General features: G+C 40.4%; 1 protein-coding gene across 1 annotated transcript in view; it reads left to right on the forward strand.

Moving 5' to 3' along the window:
* Positions 1-13,295, forward strand: part of Dctn6 (dynactin subunit 6) — a 46,822-nt gene extending 33,527 nt beyond the window's left edge. The window contains exon 7 of the mRNA XM_058582294.1: positions 13,266-13,295. Within this exon, the coding sequence (XP_058438277.1) occupies positions 13,266-13,280 (15 nt within the window). The 3' untranslated portion in view covers positions 13,281-13,295. The remainder of the gene's footprint in view (positions 1-13,265) is intronic.
* Positions 13,296-13,862: the final 567 nt, after the last annotated feature.

Genomic DNA, 13,862 nt, shown 5'->3' on the forward strand with positions numbered 1-13,862 from the left:
TATTTTATTTAAAAATATAGAAGACTTTAAAGTTTCCCAACATGAAGAAATGACAAATGTTGAAGGAGATAAAAATGCTCATCACCCTGATTTGATCATTACACATTGTACATATACATCAAATATCATATCATATCCCATAAATATAAATAATTATTACATGTCAATTAAAATAGAAATAAAAGTCCAAATAAACCTTCCATTCCTTAGAATTTAAGAAAATAATTGATCACTCATTAGAATATCATTCCAAATTTTTCATTAATTTGCATGCCACCTTAGAAGTATGTTAAGATAAAGAGTGTAAGCATCAAGATTAATAAAGTATAAATGAACACAGCAACCAGAGCAATATGGAGAAGCTGATGTATCAGCCCTAAAAGCTAACCACTGTGCTATGGATTGTGAGCAATTTGGTTTTGAGAATAAGTATACAAAGCAGTTAGTAAAAAGAAAACCCATAACATGGTAGGTGCTAATAAATGGTGACTAAGATATTATAATCATAACCAATATTATATTTCTTTTCAAATATCCATGTTATTTTAACGAAGTTATGGCTATATCCATTCTTAAGGCTTTAAAATAATATTAGAAGACACTATGTAGTGGATTCCTCCAGCAAGCACCAAGCTCTCCTGGGCTGTAAGTGAGCCCATTCCTCTTCTAACCTAGCATCTTCTGAAGCTTGTTTCAGGAAATAAAAAAGAATGATTAAACTCACCATATACTTTTGCCATGTTTGGCTCTTTCATCTCTGTCTGGAAAATTTGGAGGCAGTAAGGTCCTTAATTTTATATTGGTCTGAAAAACCTCTCTGCAATTCTTGGTAATTATTAACTATGACACCAGAAGAAAGAGTCAATACATTGTTCTTGTTGCATATAAGGTTTCAAAAGGAAGACCCTCACAAAAATTTTCAGTGCAGGACACAGAGACTGCAGAATCCAACCAAACAGGATTTTCCTCTTATCCCTCATCTGGATCTGAGATTGCTGCTCTCAAGAATCAATTGTGAAGCCCTGAGGACCTAGCACAGTCCAAGAGTCTCCCAGAAATGTTCAAATATGGACTGAGAACCCCAGCTTCTACAGCAGACAGTAATTGGCCTCAATGGCACCACTGCAGACCTTAGAAAGCTCAGGGCTGCGCTGTAGCTCAGCAGTAGAGAGTGAGTTTAGCAAACACAAGGCGCTGGGTTCAATCCCTGCACCATAGATAAATAAACAAACAAATAAATAATCCAGCAGACCTTCATCTGGGCACACCGGCCAAGTCCCTTCATATGCCCTCTGTATCTCTTCCTTTTTGCCTTCTGCCAAATCCATAAGCAGCTCCCTCATCTGATCTACCCAAGATGATACTAGAAGGCGGTTTATAAAAGTGACAAAGCAGTCACACAGCAATCTGACCTTAATTTCATCAGAATAAGATAATTCTATCAGATTAATCATACTTCCATTAGCAACTCTCCCCATCGCAGATACCATGCAAATTGATCTGGCGGATATTTACTGAAATGGGGCCTGGAAGCTCATATGAAGGAATTCTCATGGTAGAAGCCTGCTCCTGAGATGACAAAATACCCCCTTGTAGTCCTCACGGGTTCTTTCTTAGGACAACTTAGAGGAAGGCATGAGAAGGAAGGGGGTCTGTTTAGAAAGAAAATGAACCAATGTGCAGCCATCCCAGAGTTAGAGCAGAACCTCCATCCCAGCAACATATCTGAACTCTCTCATACATGTCTCAGTCTGCAACTCAAGTAGGCTAATAGAGAAGTAGTTAGATGTAATAAACTGCAAAAAGTAAAAGAAACTCCATGGTGATCACAATGGCGCTTGGAAGGGGGAAGCCAGCAGCCAGTTCTGCCTCTGTCAAACTCTGATGTGGCTTCTTTACCTCTCCCTGACTTCACTCTTCCCAATTGTCTGAGGACAGCCTGAGGAATGCTGAATAATCTGGAGAGCCTGGGGAGCTGCTAGGGGCAAGTAGGTGGTGTGGGGGAGGAAAGAGGAGACTGAATTAGAGATGCTAAAGTCCCAGTTAGGAGTTTGGAAAGGCAGAATGGGTGGGGCCTTCTCCACTCATCACTTATTCTCTTGCTGGAATTCAGGCAAGATGACCTCCCTCTAGATTGTTCCCCTGATTACTAGGTCCCATTGCCAGCATGCCCCTGATCACTCTGGCCTCCAGGCTGCAGCCAGAGCTGTGTCTCCTAATCCTAATCACATGGCTCCCTGCTTCCCAGGGCCCAATTCTAAGATGGGATAAACCTGAGGTTTTCAGTCAGCAACCCCCAGGCCTCCCAGTCCTAAGCCCAACCTGCCTGTCCAGCTCCCTCTCCTGAACTTCCACCTCATATCCCAGATTTTGGGTCTTTGGATGTTATTTGCTGCCTCTGAGTGCTTATTCAGCCTCTTCTCTCTTTTTGGAATCTCCTTTCAAGATTTAAGCCAGGACTATGGGTCTATCTCAGTGGTTGGTCATACTCAGAATGTGCAAGGCCCAACATTCAATCACTAGCATTAAAAAGAAAAAATATATATATTTCGGTCAGACATCTTGTCCTCAAGGAAAAATCATACAGAGACACACAGACAGACAGATGTGTCACAAAACAAGTAAACACATGAGTAGATAACACACAGGCACTCAGACATGCAGATACTCAGACACACATATAGATACATAATGTAAAGACACTTGCACACACATACATCCAAACACATACACAGACACTCAGAAACCACATACAATGACACATTAAAAAAACCACATAGACACACATGTACACACACATGCAACTATTTCACATTCCAAGACTGGGCTAAATCCCCTTCTCTAGGCTTCCATAGCACTTTATCCAGACCTCTTTCACTGCACTGACCTGCTTTTAGAGACAAATCTGTCCTCCTATCTCAATGACAAATCCTTCCAGGCTGGTGCCCTTCCCTTTGAAACCTTAAACACTCCACCTACCTTAGAACCTGTCTGGTTCACAGTGGACCATCCATCAAACAAGGTTTGCTAAACTGAACAAATCATTCCACAATGGGCCAGAAGGACTAGAATGTGGAATGGCACCCACAGTAACCAAATCTAAAATTTATCCTCCTCTCTATATCTCTGGGCAAGGGCAGATTACTGCAACTGTGAAGAATATGGTAATTGGGCTGGGGCTGTAACTCGTGGTAGAGCCCAAGTTTAGCATGTACAAGACCCTCAACTCAGGCTGAGTTCAGGCTCAATCCCCAGCACCATTTAAAAAATCTTTTTAAGATAATTGACAGTATCAGCATCAATTCACCATTCAAGTTTTATTCTGCCTCTTAAATTTTTTAAAAAGAAATTGTCCCTTCTCTTTTGACATAGCTGTTAGCTGTTGAATTCAAAGGCTTCTCAAATTTGAGATATTTGGCACAGTGAACTGAGTTGATACCACTTCTACACAGCCAAAAGAAAACAGCAAAGAAACTTAGTTAGAGCTTCATTCAGCACATATTTCACTCTCTGTTTATCTCCTAGATTAAAACTCTTTGATGGCAGGAGCTATGTCTGATTGCTTTGTATTTCCCACAGCTCCTGGTGGAATGCTTTCAGGATGAATGACAAAGAACCAGAGAAGGGGTAGGATAGGACATGGGCCTTCTGCAATTTCCAAAGAGAAAAAAATGACATGTAAGTTAGACATGTAATAAAACCTTCAAAAATATGCACACCTTCTGCATAAGTTACGGAAACTCAGGTTCGGTCCCCAGCACAAGGCCAAAAAAAAAAGGAAAAAAAAAAAAAAAGAAAAGAAAAGAAAGGAAGGAAGGAAGAAAGGCCAAAAGCTTTGGGACCTGGCTGTAATTCCAGTTGTGCAACACACAAGCTATGCCATCCTTAGCCTCTTGAGCCTTGTTCTCCTCATCTGTAAAAGAGGGAAAAAAACTTCACAGGGCACTTGTTGAACACTTAACACAGTGCTAGGCACATAGGATCCATTCTATACACATTTGCTCTCTATTAATAATATTATTGCTATTGTTCTGTAAGTCCTCAGTAAATTTGAATTTAGAGCAGAAAAAGCTGTTAAAATATGATGTGTTTGAGAATTTGGAGAATTATCTAGGAGAAATCTCCTTTAAATGTAAGCAGAAACACATTCCTCTCCCCCCCCCGCCCCCCCCCGCCAATTATGAAAGCAATCTGTTAAAACCTCCGATTGGAGCACAGGCCAGGAGATTCCTTGGCAAAACAAGGCAGGTAGGCTTCACCCACCATATGCAGCTCGAGGTAGAAGACGTTTCTGGTCACTAACAGGATCAGCTCTCAAGCCCAGTTTAGGTTGCACATGGCAGCAAGTTCCCACCTGGAGAGGGGAACAAGTTTGGCAAACCCAAGCAACAGATGGCCCTCATAGTATGGCTCTTAGATAACCTATTTGTCCAGATTACCAGCTCCTGGAAAGACAAACCAGGTGGAACAAGATGGGCATCAAGAACCACCTAAAACAGGATGCAGCCGGATAATAGGAGCAACTCCTAATGTTCTACAGCACAGTTATGGTTGACAGCAATTAATTAAATACTTTAAAACAGCTGGTAAAGAAGATTTTTTAATGTTCACGGCACAAAGAAATGATAAATGTCTTAGGTGACAGATATGTTATTCACTCTGATATGATCATTACACATCATATACATGTACTAAAATGTTATATTGTACCCCATAAACATGTACAGTTACCACATGTCATTTAAAATATATTAAAATGTATTTTAAAATAATATAATTAATTTTTTGAAAACCACACAGAAGCCCTGTGTGTAGTGATGAAAATCAGGCTTTTTCCTGAGCCTCTGGCACCCCCAGTCCTACCCTGTGGGATTGGCAGCTGAGACCAAGTAGAAACGCAGGGGCTAATTGGAGGACCCAGGATCCCTAAACCCTATAGGACATTAATTACTTAATTATCTCCTGTCTGAGCACTGGCTCAGAAAACTGTAGGGTCTTGGAGATTAGTATGAGGGAGGTCAGTGGTTCTAGCAATAGGCAGTTACTGGATAAAGCTGGGAACATAGGGTGGAAGCCCCACATCCCACTGAATACAACGAGACTGAATTATCAGTTGCTAATGGTGATCAACTTTGTTCTTTCCAGTAAAGTCTGCGTGCAGAAAGATATGGCTATATGGCTACATAGCATGCCAATGCACACATGCAGCTCACCTGCAGATATTTTTATAATAATATCACCCAGTGTTTATATAGCACTTTGCAGTCTCTAAAACACTCATAAACACTGACTCACTTGTTCCTCATAACAACCCTGTGAGGTAGAAAGAAGGGGCAATTGTTTAAGTACCATGTAACAGATGAAGACTTAGCAATATTATATATACTATCCCACAGCTAATAAGTGGCAGATCTGAAAGTAGAAAAAGGATCCTGTGTAGTGTCCTTCCCACAACTCTAGGCTAAGCCATCTCTATTTGAAGGGGTTTTGCAGCTATTTTTAAATCCCAGCTGGCCCTGGTGAGCCAGATCCATCAATCCCAGGGGACCAGCCTTATTCTCCCCCTGTTTCCCTCTACGTTCCTCACCCATCCCTGCGTTTCTATGGTTTATTTACATTATGAACCACTAATGACTCCCTTTACTTAAGCTAGTTTGAAATGGGTTTCTGGCAGACACTTGCAAACAAGTCTACCGACCAATGCATAAATAGAGATTTAAGTAGAGGGAGCAGAAGCCGAAGGACACATTGAAAGGCAGAGAGCAAGTGAGCTGTGAGAATGCTATTTCCCAGCACCCACACAGTCTGTACACAATAGAGGCTCAAGACAGATTTGAATAAATGGCAGGTGCAACTGATGAGCGCCTGCTCCTGAGAGGACAGAGCAGTACATTACCCACCAGTCCTGCTCTGGGTCCCAGACTCCCTTCCAGACTTGTATTTCATCTCTTCAGAGTAAGTCCTAGCTATGTGTGCCCTTAGTCAATCACCATGACTCTGGGCAGGGACACACTGAGATTCCAGTCTTTCTATTGCCATACCATGGCCACCACCCTCTGCATACTGGAGGTGATTCTAGTGAATCTTGCAACCAAAAGAATCTCATTTGCTTTCTGTCCTCACAAAGACAAGAAAAACTTGAGGGAGATGGGGGGATAAAAAGAGTTGTCCAAAGTATATACAAATTTCAGTGAGCTAGGAGGAATGAGTTCAAGTGATCTGTTGTGCAACACAGTGACTATAGCTAATAACAATGCATCGTCTGTAGTTTTCCTTTGGTATCTGAGGAGATTGGTTCCAAGACCCCAGCAGATATCAAAATCCACAGATGCTCAAGTCCTCTTATATAAAACGATACAATATTTGCAACCTACCCACAATGTCCCATATACTTTATATAATCTCTAAATAACATAATAAATAATTAATACAATTTAAATGCTATGTAAATAGTTACTTTACTATTACTTGGGAAATCATGACAAGAAAAAAGGTCTGTACATGCTTAGGACAGACATAATTTTTCCAAATATTTTTGATTCACTGTTGGTTAAATCTGCAGATGTGGGACCCCCTGGAGGGAAGGCCTACTGTACTTGAAAATTGTTAAAAGAGTAGTTCTTAAGGGTTCTCACTACACACACACACACATACATACACACACACACACAGCTAAGTATGTGAGGAAATGGATATGCTAATTAGCTTGATGTAAGTACTTCACAATGTGTGTGTATATATAGAATAGCACATTGTAGGCCATAAATAAATGCAACTTTTACTTGTCAATTAAGATAAGGTTGAGCATTCAAGTCTTACAAATGAGATTAAGTCTCCAGGAGATGAGTCCACTTGCCAAAAGGCACAGTGCTGGCAGACAGCCACATCATAATGTTCAACAAAGTCTTTTGTAAGTTCCACACTGTTGCCTTATTTCCCTCCACTCAGAGTTGTTCTCTTTTTTTTAAGAGAGAGAGAGAGAGAGAGAGAGAATTTTATTTATTTTTTAGTTTTTCGGTGGATACAACATCTTTGTTAGTATGTGGTGCTGAGGATCGAACCTGGGCTGCATGCATGCCAGGCGAGCGCACTACCGCTTGAGCCACATCCCCAGCCCCGAAGTTGTTCTCTTTTCTAGGTACTTCCTCAATCCAACCTTTCTTTTCTAACTGACCCTACTTAGTCTTTAGGGATGAACCCTTTAAGCACTCTAGGGAGCAGAGACCTTTTTTAGCAAGAGGAGAAGGAATACCTATCAACTGGAGTTGGGACACATCAATCACCTGCATTCCGCAGCTCCCTGGGCTCTGATGTCTGAGCTGCCTGATCCCAGCCCTGCAGCCAGTTCTTGTGACCCCAAGATCCAACCCCTTTGGTTGTCGACATCCTGCCTCCAAGGTACCCCTCAACCTGCCCACAATATTCTAATAACTGAGCTATTTGGAAGGAGAAAGGAATACAGAATGAGAATAAGTTATGAGCCTCTGCTTTCTACAACTCATGTCTTCCAGGGAGCAGAACTATAAATTAATTATTGTAGTATGTTGTGGTAACTGCAATAATTAAAATAACTACAGCATTACTTATTGAAAGCAGAGGACAGAGCTACTATGATGCCTAAGATAATTAGAAAAACTTTGGGTCTTGAAGAATGAATAGAAGTTCACCAGTGGAAACTTTAGTTTACATTGCTTTCTCTGGAACTTATCATCATTTACTCCATTATATGGATATCAATTCATTTGACAAGCTGTTATAATACCAAACCAAGAGCTGGGCAAGGCTTCCCTTGTTTAACAGAATATCTTCAGGGGATCAGTGCCTTGGGATTTGCATGTGCTTTACAATCTTTGTTTCAATGTAACATCTTCTATAGCAATTAAAAATACTCTACCCTTAAATTGACGTTGAATTCCCTTCTCTGCACCCAGTTGAAAAAAAAAAGAAAGAAAAAGAAAAGAATTATTAGATCTAAAATAAACCTGATTAGAAATAGGCTGTTTAAAAATCAATAAACTCCTCCTAATCCCTCCAGTGGAAAAAGACAGGCTCCTCTGTCTTCCCTAAAAAGTCAGTATTTATACAAAGTCTCACACCACGGGCTTCAGAGACGCAGAGGTGCCCGTGTTCCACCAGCTGCCGGCACCCTCAGAATCTTGCAAGACTTATTTGGCTATAACTAATCTCAGCTCCAGGCTTGCTTACATTTTTGGGTTACCCTTTAGCCTGGAATGCAGCTCAATGTTCTCATTAGAGCTGTCTTCTAGCCCCAGCCCTCGCTCTTTTGTTGCTGTTACTTTCTGTCCTGCCATTAGTAATCTTGACTGCTCCCAGCACGCAGCCAGGCCCTGGTGTGTTCCCCATCAATCTGACACTTTCCCTTCCCGCGCCAAGCCAGATCCAGGCCGGAGACTCCTCCCTCCCTCCTCCCCTCGTCCCTATAGCCCTGCGCAGCTGCAGCCCTTCCAGGTTTTTTACAGTAAGATTTAATAAAATAAATAAATAAATAAATAAATAACTCTTAATAGTGTATACAGAATTGTGGGCAAACTGTCAAGATAACTAAGAAGATAGGCTGCCCTAGACGCTTTGGCATGTCATTTGCATAGATGTCAGGCACTTTTGCAGTCACTTACTAGCTCAATAAAGGGGGCTCTAAGAATCCCCCAGTAGAGATCTTGGATCTCCTTGCTCTCCAGAGATATCTCTAACCGTGAAAAGTGATAATGTGTGTGTGTGTGTGTGTGTGTCCAATAAACTTGAATTTGTCCTTTTTAAATGTTTTTACTAAGTATCAAATATATTTTAGGACTTTTATAGAAAAAAATATTAAAGAAAATACCCATAACCTACCACCCAGTGTCAAACACTGTTAGTTTTCTGTCATAATCTTTATTTAAAAATATTAACCAGCATGTCTGTAATCCCAGCAACAGGGGAAGTTGAGAAAGGAGGATCTCAAGTAGGAGGTCAACCTGGACAATTTAGTGAGACCCTGTCTCAAAATAAAACTTAAAAAGGCTGTATATTGTAGAGCATCCCTGTATTCAATCTCTAATACCTGTTCCTCTCCCGAAATATTTATTTCATTGTATGTTTCATTACAAAAGAATACATACTTTAATAATATTCAGTGAGATTTAAGTAGAGGAGGCAGAAGCCGAACACATTGAAAGGCAGAGAGCAAGTGAGCTGTGAGAATGCTATTTCCCAGCACCCACACAGTCTGTACATAATAGCATTTAACTTCAGTAGTTTCTTTTCTTTTCTTTTTCCTTCAAAAAACTCTTAATGTCAGTCTAATTATGAGAAAAACATCCGGCAAATTCCAGTAGGGAGAAATCCTACAAATACTTGACCAATATTCCTCAAAATCATCAATCTCATAAAAAACAAGGAAACTCTGAGAAAATGACATAGCCTAGAGGAATATTAGAGGACAAGATCACTAAACATAGCATGCTACCTGGGTGGAATCCTGGAATGGAAAAATGAACTTTAAAAATCCTATTAAAGCCAGGTACTGTGGTACACTCCTGTAATTCCAGCAACTCTATAATCACAGTGATTCAGAAGGCAGGCAGATCACAAGTTCAATGACAGACTCAGCAATTTAATGAGACCCTAAACACACACACACACACACACACACACACAATTACATAATAAAATAAAGGTCCATCAACAACTAAAAATATATATGTAAAAAAAAAAGAGAGAGAGAGGTTGGGGTTATGGCTCACCAGTAGAATGCTCACCTAGCACAATCGAGGTGCTGGGTGGGTTCAATCCTCAGCACCACATAAAAATAAATGAAGTAAAGGCATTGTGCCCAACTACAACTAAAAATATATTTTAAAAGGAATGGAAACTAGTTAACATAATGTATCAATATTAGCTCATTAGTAGTGACAAATGCAAAATGCTAACAATAGTGGAAACAATGTACTAGGTATATGGGAACTCTATAAATCTTTGCAACATTTTTTTTTAAAGAGAGAGAGAGAATTTTTTTTAATATTTATTTTTCAGTTTTCGGTGGACACAACATCTTTATTTTTTTTTTAATTTTATGTGGTGCTGAGGATTGAACCCAGCACCCGGCGCATGCAACTTTTCTGTAAATCTAAAACTGTTCTCAAGTAAAAAGTTTATTTTTAACAAGTATGACATTATTATTGGGAGAAAAAAATTAAAACAATGTAGAAGCATGAAAATAAAAGGCAATAGCCCTCTGCTTTCATGTCCCCACCTCACAATTGGCACAAGCCTTATTTTCAGGGAATGTTTTCTCTCTATTGCATAGTTGAATTCATGTTGCAAGCCCAATTTTGAATCCTGGCTTTTATTTTGTTTGTTTGTTTGTTTAATAATACAGCATAAGCATTTTCCCATGTCCTTAAGAACACTTTTTAGAGACAATGTGATAGTTTGTGTAATATTCATTGCACTGTTTTCTTGCCTAAATTAACTGTGATCCAATCCTTATGTTTCCATGAGGTTGCTTTCATTATCCATGTCTTGGAATGTTTTCTTCTGCAGAAAACTGCTCCTCTGTTTTCTCCAACAATAGGAAAGTCAGCAAATTCTTCACCCTTACTCTCCTAGGGCCTCCACAAAACTTGTTTAGTCAAATGTATTACAACAAGAGTTCAATTTTAGGAGCTGGGGTTTTGGCTCAGCAGTAGAGCTCTCGCCTAGCATGTGTGAGACCCTGGGACGATCCTCAGCACCACATAAAAATAATTTTTTTAAAAAAATGTCTTGTGTCCAACTACAACTAAAAAAATTAATATTTTTTTTAAAAAATAGTTCAAATTTCTTTTTTTTATATGTCTCCTCTTGTCTTTATTACTCATGATAAAGGGACTTGTAATCCATTAGGGATAATCCAGATGCTGTCATTGTTCATGGCTAAAATGAAGAATATCTGTGTTGAAGTAGTGGATTGAACAGTGTCTTCTCCAAATTCTTATCCATCCAGATCTTATTCCCAAAAAGTCCTTGGAATAATGTTACCTTATTCAAAAGTAGGGTCTTTACAGATACAGTGTGGTAAAATTTGGTCACACTAAGCTAGGGTAAGCCCTAAATCCAATGACTGGTGTCCTTATAAGAAGGCGTGTACTATAGTTAAGAACAAAAATGTTCCCCAAAGGCCTATGTGTTAGAAGGTTGGTCCCTTGCTGATGGGAGGTGGTGGAAATATGAAGAGGTGGAGCCCTGTGGGATCTGCTTTTAAAAGCGACTAATGGGAACTCTCCCCGCCTCCCCCCTCGCCCCCGGCCCGGCCCGGCCCTGCTATCTTGGTCATGAGGAAAATGGTTTTACTTTAGTACAGGCTTTCACCTTGAAGTGCTGCCTTGCCATGGGCCCAAAAAGTAATGGAACTAACCATGGTCTAAACCTCCAACACTATGAGCTACATGGAACCTTTCCTCTCTGGGGGAGGAGCTTGGGGGATAAAACCCAGGGGTGCTGTACATCTACATCCCAAGCCCTTTTTTTATTTTTTATTTTGAGACAGGGTCTCAGCAAGTTTCCCATGCTGGCCTCAAACTTGCAATCCTCCTGCCTCAGCCTCCCAAGTAGCTGGGATAATAAGCATGCACTACTACACCCAGCAGCCTTTCCTCTTTGTAAGTTGTTCATCTTGGAATTTTGTTACAGTAACAGGGAGATGACTCACACCATGAGAAGGCATATAGATATACACAGAGAGAATACCATGTGAAGATGAAGATAAGATCATAGTGATGCATCTATAAGCCATGGGACATACAGGATTGCTAGTCACCACCAGAAGCCGGGAGAGCGGCATGGAACAGATTTCCCCTCAGCCTGAAAGAATGAACCAATCCTGTTGACTTTGATTTTTTTATTTCTAGACTCCAGAATCATGAAATAAATTTCTGGGGTTTTTTAAGTGATCTGGTTTGTGATATTTTATGACCCAGCCCCAGGAAACCAAAGCCAGTGCCCTGTGGCCTCAGAGGACCTGGATCTATGCAGAGGTCTGGCATGTGTGTGGAAAAGAACAAGTGTTCTGCCTGCCAGGGTCAGTGAGATGTCTGAGGGGATTCACAGGCCACATGGGTGAAGTGTCGACCAGAGGGCCTGAGTCTAGTGTTTGGTGACCATTTCTTTCTGATCAGATAGCCAAATGATCACTATGATCACTCCCTGACCTTTTAACCTGCACCCATATTATTTCTAGAAGATTTAAATCAGCACTTGCCAGAATATTCCTTTAATACATAAAACCTTCAAGTGGAAAATATGTTAATCTCAAAGCTTTGGATATGACAGAATAAATTACTTCAGCATTTTATTTCATCTTGAATCGTCTATAGTGAATTTGCTTTGGGAGCACATACACACACGTACACAACTTTTTTTTTAAATATACTTTTTAGTTGTTGATGGACCTTTATTTTATTTGCTTATTTATATGTGGTGCTGGGAATCAAACCCAGTGCCTCACATGTACTCTACCGCTGAGCTACAACTCCAGCCCCATACGTACACAACTTTAACAGTTGACTGCTATATATTTTTTTAATATTTATTTTGTAGTTGTAGTTAGACACAATACTTTTATTTATTGATTGATTTTTATGTGGTGCTGAGGATCCAACCCAGGGCCTTGCACATGCTAGGCAAGCACTCTACCACTGAGCCACAACCCAGTCCCTTGACTGCTATATTTATTTTCTAATTTTTTTTCTAAAATGAGTCCGTCTTACTTTTATAATGAAAATGTTGTTGTAAGTTTCTTTTTGAAGGAGGTGCTTCATTAACCACAAAAGCTGATTGTGGGTAGACAGATTCCCTACGAGAAGATGGAGGTTAGTGAGGAGAATGTGAGATATTGGCAGTAGCTTCTCAATGTGTGTGACCTGGGAGCTTCTCAGATCCAAGAAGTAAATGTCTTTAAAGTGCCATGAGGTATCATGACACTCCTGAGGCAAGTATTTCAAGGGACAGATTCTCCAGGTCAGGGTGAGGATGGTGCCAGAGAGCAGTCTTAAAGAAGTTTAATGACTAAGTACAACTCTGCGGTCAGAATGGCAAGACAAAATACTTTTCAGGCTTTCTTTGCAGTGATGGGAATGAAAAGGGGAAACTTCTATTTACCACAAGCAGGTGACCCACACTTGCCAGTGTCCTGAAGGTCCCAGTGTCACTTTCTGTTTTACTTATCTGACCTTGCATAACCTCAAGAATAACTGGCTTAACACACATTGTTATCTCAATTTCTTCAGATAAAGAATCCATGAGTGGTGCACGCTTGTAAGCCTAGAGCTCAGGAGGCTGAAGCAAGAGGATCGCCAAGTTCAAAGCCAGCCTCAGCAAAAGCAAGGCATTAAGCAACTCAGTGAGACCAAGCAACTCAGTGAGACCCCGTCTCTAAATAAAAATGCAAAAAATAGGGCTGCTGATGTGGCTCAGTAGTTGAGTGTCCCTGAGTTCAATCCCTGGTAGAAAAAAAAAAATCCATGAGTGGACTGTAGGATAATTCTGGCTCAGGATCTTTCGTGAGGTTACAGTCAAGGCTGTCACCATGTGAAGCATAGATTGGGACTGGAGGATCTGCTTCAAAGGCTGGCAGATTGATGCTGGCTATTGGCAGGATGCCTCTGGACTCCTCCACAAGATTGATTTCTCCCAGAGCAAATTATCGAAGAATGAGCAAAGTGAATGATCTGATGTATTTTATGACATAGTCTTGGAAGTCATACACTGTGTCATCTCTGCAATATCCTATTGGTTATTCAAGTTGGCCCCCTTTGTGTAGGAGGGAGCTACACACACATACACAAAGACAAAGCTAGGAGTTGATGATCATTGGGCATCATTTT

This window comes from Marmota monax, unplaced genomic scaffold (genome assembly GCF_021218885.2).
Source record: "Marmota monax isolate L192 unplaced genomic scaffold, Marmota_monax_Labrador192_F-V1.1 WCK01_AAM20220418_F8-fsc00117, whole genome shotgun sequence".
NCBI lineage: Eukaryota > Metazoa > Chordata > Mammalia > Rodentia > Sciuridae > Marmota > Marmota monax.